At 39.9% G+C, this 9,715-nt stretch overlaps 1 protein-coding gene across 1 annotated transcript in view; it reads left to right on the plus strand.

Annotated features, from left to right (window-relative positions):
* Window positions 1-2,940, plus strand: part of kcng2 (potassium channel, voltage gated modifier subfamily G, member 2) — an 81,037-nt gene extending 78,097 nt beyond the window's left edge. The window contains exon 3 of the mRNA XM_015385432.1: window positions 797-2,940. Within this exon, the coding sequence (XP_015240918.1) occupies window positions 797-1,624 (828 nt within the window). The 3' untranslated portion in view covers window positions 1,625-2,940. The remainder of the gene's footprint in view (window positions 1-796) is intronic.
* Window positions 2,941-9,715: the final 6,775 nt, after the last annotated feature.

A 9,715-nucleotide genomic window follows, 5' to 3' on the forward strand; every position in this document is an offset into this window, starting at 1 on the left:
TATATATATATATATATATATATATATATATATATATATATATATATATATATATATATTTTATATTGAGTTTTATGAATTGCATTCTTTTCAAATTGTTTTTTCCAAATTAAATTCTCTTTACTTGTGGGGGAGGGCTTTCCTCTGGAGTGAGAATTGAAGATGCTTTTTTATTGGTCTGCAATGATGTTAGAAGCAATATTTTTATTGGTCAAAGTGGGAATCAAAAGCGTGGTTTGTATTGGGCTCGAAGTAAAGAGAATGTGATCTGTGAAATGCAATTTAAGAAGAATATGATTTTTAAAACTCAGTCTGAAAAGGATAAGTTTGAAAAAATATTGAAATTATAAAACATGCAAGAATAATTTTGAATAATTAATAATTATGTAGAAAAAAAACATTTGAAAAATGTGAATTTTTTTAAAAATCTAAATCTGAGAAGCTACGCAAAACCATTTTCTATTAAAACATTTTTCTATATTGCATTTTTTCAATATTCAAATTCACAAAAGGTGTTTTGTTTTTTTAATTTCCGTTTGCAGAATGTGTTCTCAGCTTGCAACAATAAGAACAAAAAGAAACAAAATTAATTTCATAAAAGACTCGTTGATGTAATTTGATAAATCATCCAGGCTGCTTTTCAGTTTATGAAAAGTTTCTAAAACATCTGTCATTTTACTGTAAATAAGTATTTTCGATAAATCCCTTTTAGATGCAGTAAAAAAAAAGACCATTCTCTGTAAAAATGTTTCACTTGGACCTTTTTTCTGCGTTTGTTCTCTCCGTCTGTCTGCAGGGGGAGTGCTCCCAGAGGTGCTATAACATCTTCGTTCTGGAAACGGTCTGCGTCGCCTGGTTCTCCCTGGAGTTCCTTCTGCGCTTCATTCAGACTCAGAGCAAGTGCATGTTCCTGCGTACGCCGTTGAACGTCATCGACGTGGTGGCCATCCTCCCCTACTACATCACCCTCATCGTAGACTCTCTGTCTGTGGGAGAAAAGCCAGCAGGCTCCGGGAACAACTACCTGGAGAAGGTGGGTTTGGTTCTTCGGGTTCTCCGAGCCCTACGGATCTTCTACGTGATGAGGTTGGCTCGTCACTCCCTGGGCCTCCAGACGCTTGGCCTGACGGTGAAAAGGTGCACACGTGAGTTTGGCCTGCTGCTACTGTTTCTCTGCGTGGCCATGGCTCTCTTCTCGCCGCTGGTGTTCCTTGCCGAGAGCGAATTGGGCGCCAAGCAGGAATTCACCAGCATCCCAGGCAGCTACTGGTGGGCTGTGATCTCCATGACGACGGTTGGCTATGGCGACATGGTCCCGAGGAGCATCCCGGGCCAGGTGGTGGCACTCAGCAGCATCCTAAGCGGCATCCTCCTCATGGCCTTCCCCGTCACCTCCATCTTTCACACCTTCTCCCGATCCTACGTGGAGCTGAAGGAGGAGCAGAACCGGGCCCTAAGGCAGAAGCCGGACTCGCAGGACAGCACCAAGTCACAGAACAGCGAAGACTCCCAGGAGATGGACAGCTTCCACGGCATCGCTGAGGCCAGGGTGGCGGCAGTGCTGAGGAGGAAGTCCATGGCAGCTCAGAGGGCGGCTGAGATTAGGGCATCCATGCAGACTTAAATGCCCTGCTTCAGTTCAATACGTTTCTGTGACTTTCCTGAGCATCAGTGTATCTGAGGGTGGCTACTCTTACCAAGGGGCATAGAAATCTTTCTTCTCTTTTGCACAAATCTTACTTCAAAATTGAACAGCAATTTATTCCTGATTCTAAACCTTTAGAAATTTAAGACTAAATGCCGGGAAGCTTGTGAGAAGGAAATCTAACGCCACAGCATCCCATCCTGTTCTTCAGTGCTTGGACTGAAATCTGCACTGCTTTTTGTTAGGAAATAAAGGTGTTTACTAACTTGTCAAAGATCCATTATCGAAAAAGAAATACAGCGGATACCAGATATATACATTTACTGTATATAAATAAATACTTTTTAAAAATTAAATCAGAGAAACCTTTCCTGATTTAATGTCACATAGGATTGCCTTCATATTTTCTTTTACTAAATGTTCAGAAGTTCACATTGGCCTGTCAGCAAAGAAGAAGCCATCAACAGCAAACAAAGAAAGATCACCATCTGTAAATTTTCTCAGGGGCAAAGATCTTAATTTTTATTGTTGGTCCTTTAGTCTTATATAATGAAAACTGAATGGTGTGGCTATACTGATCAAAGTTAAAATTGAAGGAAGAAGGGGAAACTTTTTTTGTGTTCAGAACATCTTTTTTTTTCAGTTTTAATATTTATTACATCCTTCAACAATTAAACATACAGTGAAACCAGTGATGACAGTTTCAGTACTGTAAAGTGTACAACATTAAGTGATTGTACAGAGAAGGACTTGAGTTTTTAACATTTCCCCCCTGAACAGAAGGGGAAACTTTTAATCCCAAATGACCTTCACCTCTGGGAAGGATAGGTTTACGGTTTCTAGTATCATAAGGGTCTTTTAGTGCTGGAAATATTGGTGAGCTTCATAAAACAGCTTCCATCACTAGGAAATGATTATGACCGGATGCTCCAGATATCAGACATAAAGTGAAAGCACAATTTGGTCTAAATATAAAACGGCCCAAAGCAGCCAGTATGGGGTTATGTAACTGTAAGTGTAAGTCAATAACATGAATATATTTGACATTTTTTGTTTGTTTCTTGTTGTCAACTTATAAATGTAACATCAGATGGTTTATCTGAACATTCAAGTTTAGAAGTTACGAATTTAAGTTACAAAGTTAGAACGGAAAAAATACAAGAACAAATCACATCACGAAGAATGAATCACAAATATACAAGTAAAGTTACAAATTTACAACTACGAGTTTCAATTGAACCGGCCGAACCACCTGAGCGTGCCTGCCCAGGCATATAGAGGGGGTACCATCTGAGTGTGCCTGCCAGGGCATAGAGAGGGTACCATCTGAGCGTGCCTGCCAAGATATAGAGAGCGTACCACCTGAGCGTGCCTGCCAGGGCATATAGAGGGGGTACCACCTGAGCGTGCCTGCCAAGGCATAGAGAGCGTACCATCTGAGCGTGCCTGCCAGGGCATATAGAGGATACCATCTAAGCGTGCCTGCCAAGATATAGAGAGCGTACCATCTGAGCGTGCCTGTCTGACATAGAGAGGGTACGATCTGTACTGAGCAGAGACAATGTGTAGGCTTGGCAGAGCCAGGAGCCACGAATTGCTGCAGGTGAGCGAAAAGAGCTGCGGCGGAGATAAGTTTAGAGAAAAGGGGACTGATGTCGGGGGTGAAGAGGTGAAGGAAATTGGTCAAAGAAGATGGAACTGCGGCTGAAGCAGGTGTAGTAGAACGAGGATGGGCTTGGGATGCGTGAACCAGGGCAGAGGAAGGATATGACCCAGGCGGTGCTTAGTGGGAAGACCGATGCTTTCCTTTTGGGTTTCCCCAGAGATGGGGATGCTAGGGAAATGAGAAGACTGGGTTGAGATGGAGATTAAACTCCACAGGGTAGAAGCAAAGTCTGAAGAGAGATCTGGGCTGAACTCTGGGCTACAACATTTTATCTTAGAAGGTGAGATGGCCAGGGAAGAGATTCAACGATAGATTTTAAATCAGTCATAGCAACAAGCTTGAGAAATGAAAGTTAGCCTTGGAAAAATACATTTCACCTGTAGTGTTAAAGACCAGCTGAAGACCAGGAGAGTGGAGAGAGTCTGTTTGGAGAGATTGAAGCAGAACCTCACAATATGGTTGGGCTGAAGGGGAGTGAGGACTTGATGGCGATTGGCTGGGGCAGAGGCACACAATGAGGGAATTGAATGCATGTTTAGGGCTAAACTGAATGAATACTTCCTAATTGTCATAAAAAGGACTGATGGCCCCTTTATTCAAGGTAAGACAGCCAGAAGGAAAGTTCAAAACGTTAATCAAAACAAACAGAACAGAAGCGTCCTGCTGTGGATCTGCGACTCTTGGCTGCTGCAGGAGGTGGGCGGGCACCGCCCAATCTCAGACACTGGTTGCGGGAAAAATACAGGTAAGTTACCACGATCATCTGACAGAAGAAGATAAACTCAGTGAGTCACTAACCTGGTTTCACAGTTCAGTCCATCTCCCTAGAAAGGGGTGCGATCCAGCCGCTGGGCTAACAACCGGACGCGGCGTGCGTCGCCCAGAGTGTCCCAGATGCTGCAGCCCCGTGGAAGATGTTGGAGGCTGATCCATGTCGGGGGAAGACAGAGCAGGCAGGAGCAGTTTAGGAATCCAGAAAACCTCCGCTCTATCAGAGGTTTCCACAGCTGGATAAGACTTCCAGGAATCCACAGAGCTTCCAGGGAGGCTCAGAGTCAGAGAGGTGCAGAAACGTGCCCACACAGACATGCACAGAAGCAGACAGGCTCAGCTGCAGACGGGCAGGCTCAGTGGTTGAGGGTAACTGAGACAGGACGTTGAACCAGAACTTGATGCCAGAAACTTTAAACTGGTCTCCTCCTTGGAGCCAGGCTTACAGGATTAAAAACTGATCCTCCCCGCATCCCGAGCCAAAACCCTGAGGACTCCGCATGTAAGGAATAGTGCACGATCAGGAGAAGAGACAAACACAGAACCCTCTTTCCTCTGGCCACCAGGATCCAGGACATTAACCGTGAAGTTAACTGGAAAGACTGAACAGACAGACTAACAGGAAACAAAACAAATAATTCGGGCTCAACCGAATATAAGGCAAAGGAAACAAGTGAATGCAATAAATGATAATTACAACAGGGAGGGAAATGGCAGGTGAATGAAATAAAGAATTAAGATGGAGGAATCAGGCCAGATCATGACACTATAACCTGTATTCTTACATCTGATGTGATGTTTATGCATGAATTAACAACAAGGAACAATACTAATCTTAAGATAATTTATGTTTATTGACTTACATTTAGAAAGTCAGACACCTTGTTTTTTTTTTTGTTTTCACCTTCTCTTACCCAATATGTTATTTGGGGGTAAAAAAAAGTAATTTAAGGACAAAAACGTAAATAATTTTCAGCAGCCATTACAATCCCTGACACGAGTTGCTTACGAAACATGTGAGCAGATCAGTCGTGTGTGACCGTGGATGCTCACAAACCTTACGCCTGGCTCTGTAAGGAGAAATGGGCTGAAATACCTGCAAACATTTGGTTTTAAAGGGAACATTTTGGACCCAAGGCATACAGTTAAGAAAATGTTTTCAGCTGATAAATTATATATTTGAAAATAAAGATTCTCTTAGTGTGTCTCCTATGTTATATCTGGCTTAGAGTAAATACAAATATTTTCCTTTCTTTATTTTATTGTCAAACACTGAAAAAAGGTATCTCTTTATATACAGTTTGTGTAAATATCTGGTTCCAATTTTAGATTTGGGTTTTATCCTGGTGTTCTACTAAAATGAATTTTAAGTCTGCGTAAACAGAAACACTTTCATAATAGGAGGCTTGAACCTTATACTAATGTTTTTTGTCTTTTTTCTAATATCACGTTATTTTCCCTTTAATAAGCAGCAGCCAAGACAGATGTAGTTTAATTCAACTGTTTATTATTAGTGCGTATCCACTAAAGTGTCACAATTGAATGGATGATGTTAATCAGCATGCTTTATAAGTGCCTGAGGTTGTTTATTAAAAAGATAACTTAAAGAATACAACCCCCCAGTTAGAGTGCCTTGCAAAAATATCCGCACCCCTCAAACCTTTTCCAGTTTCTGTCACTTTGTAAAACATACTCTTTATTGGGATTTTATGTGATTCAATTTCATAAATTAGTGTGTGTTCTAAGTGGGAGGAAAATAATGGATGAAGAATATAAAATATAAAACATTTTTTTAATCTCTTTTTAAAAGTTATACTAAAAAAAAAAAAAAAAATCCAGGGAAGCGAACCTCTTTTAGAAATCATTGTTTAGTAGGGTTGTAAGAACAAAAATTGATTCATTCAAATAAGATATTTCCAATACCAATTATTTTTATTTATTCAAAGTACGACAAAATAGATCTTAAATGCAAACAAAAATATTTATAGGCGAACATTCATGTCACTGATTTACTTTTATATAACTCTTAAACCCCAGCCACTAGGTGGCAGCGCTCCACCCAAGAGACTATTATTCAGCTGCTCTGTATGAGCCGCAGCATAGTAAGGAGATCTCGTGAAGTTTTCTAGTTTTTCTATTATAAAAATCCCAATATTCTGTTTTTGTTCATTTAAATGGATATACCTATCTAGAGGAATTATATCATCATATATATACATATATATTCAATTCAGTTCACTTTATCTATATAGCGACAATTCACTACACATGTCATCTCAAAGCACTTTACAGAAACAATTTAATCAAGTCATACAGTTAGATTGGTTCAAAGTTTGTATCTAAAGCTGGGCATTACACTATGCGATTTTTTTCAATTGTTGCACGCAGCTAGAGCTCACACTGTATGACGAAACCACGTACGTCTAAAAACCATCTGCTCCGCAGTGAGATGGAGCTACTCTGACTCGTCTTACCGGAAGCCAAACCAGTAGAAGAGGAATATAAAGCTCACTAGAGTAAAACGTGCTGCCTTGGCAATTTGGGCAATTTTGTGCTGAAAAGAAAAGGCGACAACGTATCTGTCAATTTTACAGAAAGAACTCCATTTCAATCGCACCCCCGCCATGCTTCTGTGTTTTCATCTGAGAAGAGGAAGAAGAAGAAGAATCCTTGTTTGTGCGTGCCCACTGAGCGATTTGCCCATTACGGTCCGACTGACCTTATGATTCCTGATCGGGAGGTTGTTCGTCAGAGGCTAATGGCCCCTCGTTACCCCCTGTACACTACACGACGCACAATCAGGCTGAAAGTCGGCCCGATCGGAAAATTCTCACACGACTGGAAAGTCGCCCCAAAAAGGGAAATAGCCTGACTTAAGGAAACCATGCTGGTCCCTCACACTGACCATGCATGTAGCAACAGTGGAGGAAAAACACTGTCCTTTAACAGGAAGAAACCTCCAGTAGAGCCAGGCTCAGTGTGAGCGGCCATCTGTAGAGGCTGACTGGAGTTTAAGGAGATAGAATTAGACGTACAAAAGTAAGCAGATAAACAAAACGTGACCTTTAACTAGCTCCACAGGTAGTCCTCGCAGAATAGACACAACCTAGCAGATGAGCTACAAGCCAGTTCCCATGTAAGAAAAAGTAAAAGAGCACAAACAGTTAGTCACAGTAAAAGAAAAGTGGTCGTTGACAGTGGCCCAGCTGAAGATACTATGATGAGTTGTATGAATTGTGTGTTAACCTAACAAATAGTGCAGCATGGGAGGATTGAGGAAGAATGAAGAAGAATTATGAAAAGGGGTCCCTATGTCCTCCAGCATTCTAAGCATATAGCAGCATAACTATGCATAGAGATAGCTAAGGATAACTCTAGGACCAATCTAACTGTAAGTTTTAATTCTAGTATTCTAGTATAGTCTTGCCTACTATTTTAGTAAACTAGAGTCAATGTAGGAAAGTTTAGTCTCAATCTAGCTGTTCTGTGAAGACCCTGAGAGATTTTTCTAAAAAGGAAGTAGATATGCACCAAAGATTAAGCTATTTTAAAAGGTTTTACTAAATATAATAGAAGTTCTAAATTCTTTCACACAGTTAACAGTTAAAAATATTAACTTGAAAGGTTGAAGATTAGTTTATTATTCAACTATAAATAATATGGCATAAATACTATTGCTGCGTGATGTAGTTCCAATGTCATTCTAGTTAAAACATAAAAGGTCTATCACGTAAATTCCCAATAAAATATGTTGAAATTTCTGGTCTGACAAAATAAGGAAAAGTTAAAGGCATGTATACTTTTGTGAAGCACTTAAGTCAAGTAGGCTTAACTATGTTGTGTTTTTCACCATCTCTAATATTACAGTATTACAGGTATTACATTAAACATATAGAAGCTTCGGTAAATCAGAGCTTATTCTGACCTTCACATTAAACATACTGTCAAACTGTGGCTCTCAGCTTAAGTCTCTTGTTATTTATTAGCTATGATATAGAAATTTTGGATCAGACTGTAATGTATTCAGATTTACCGGACTCACGGTTAATCAGACTAAAACCTGCCATGTAAACGCATTTTCAGTTTGATCTACGGTTTATTCCGATGACTTATGTCCATGCTAGCTACTGTTTTAGAGTTTAACCAGCTTGTTTCTTTCTATTTACCTATTTTCTTTGGGTGATCGAAAAACAGAAATAGGAAAAAGAATATATAAATAAACCTATTTATGGCATTTCACTTTCTTGCTGATCTGTTTTTAGCCCATTTCTGTCCACAATAAACCAACCTTTTTCATGTTACAGGAAGTCCTGTTATACCACTGATGATTTTTAAGCTAACTTTGTTATGCAATTGAATGATGTTTCTATTTTATATATTTTATCAAATAATATTTGGACTGTGATATATTGTTCTGTGAACCCATGACAAATGAAAGTGTGAATTGAGCTCAGATCACTGTCAAACTGTTAACTCTGCACAAATATTGAATAAATTCACAACTTCAATTCAGATTTAAAAATATTTCAGCTAAATTAATTAAATTCAACTGAACTAATTCGCTAAAAAGGAATGAACAATGTTTGAAAACCATAATCAGTAAAATGGTGCAAATATAACACAGTTCAACATGGATTTTATGTTTGAGAACCAAAGTTTATACTTATGAGTTTGTAATTAGGTCAAATACGCTTGAACGCTAGAGTTACTCTAACAAACGGCTTGAATAATCAGGCACTGATAGAAGGAAGGCAAACATTATAAATAGCTGAAGGAAACAGGTGGAAACGATTGCGTTAATCAGCCGTTGGGCCAATTAGACAGGTGAGCAGGTGCAAATGAAACTGCCAACCATCAGCGCCAAGACCATGACAGAACAGGCATTCCTTAACTCTGTTAATCTTTCTGAACAGATGTGACCCTGGCTACGTTCACATTGCAGGCCTTGCTTGCTTGCCATGCTTGATTCTGATTTTTTTGTGAAATCCGATTTTTTTGAGTTGCCATTCACATTCCCAAAATATATGCGACTTGTATGTGATCTCCTGTGTGAACTGCAGTCATATAACGCAAGTGTCCCTTATGCGCAGTAGAGGACGCAGTGACGTCACAGGCCAGCGTGCTCTTTTTTCCCGGAAGTAAACATGGACGGTAGTGCCGGCGCGCATCTCTTTCCAATCATAAAAAATAGATCTCTTCAAGATGGTTAAACATAAATACTGCCCTCAGCATCATCATCTGCCATTGTTGTTGTTTTTCTTGCAGCTTCTGCGTAACAAGACGCAGAATAGTGACCTTTGACGGGTATTTTGACGTTCAGGTCGGATGAATCCGACCTGGCCGTTCAGACATTGAAAAGATCTGATTCGTATCAGATGCAGGACGACATAGCCAAGTGGCCTGGGTCGGATTGGAAAAAATCGGATCTGTGTTGTTCAGACAGCCATGAAAAGATCAGATCCAGGTCACATATGGGCAAAAAAAATCGGATTTGGGTCACTTCAGGCTGCGGTGTGAACGTAGCCTCTGTTCTCACCATTTTTTAACTTAGCTAAAAAAAAACATGTTCCACTCTAATATTCTGATTTTAACATCTTTTAACATCTCTTAGAGAGCAACAATGGACCTACAGA

The sequence above is a fragment of the Cyprinodon variegatus genome, unplaced genomic scaffold (genome assembly GCF_000732505.1).
Source record: "Cyprinodon variegatus isolate N-32 unplaced genomic scaffold, C_variegatus-1.0 Scaffold339, whole genome shotgun sequence".
Taxonomy (NCBI): domain Eukaryota; kingdom Metazoa; phylum Chordata; class Actinopteri; order Cyprinodontiformes; family Cyprinodontidae; genus Cyprinodon; species Cyprinodon variegatus.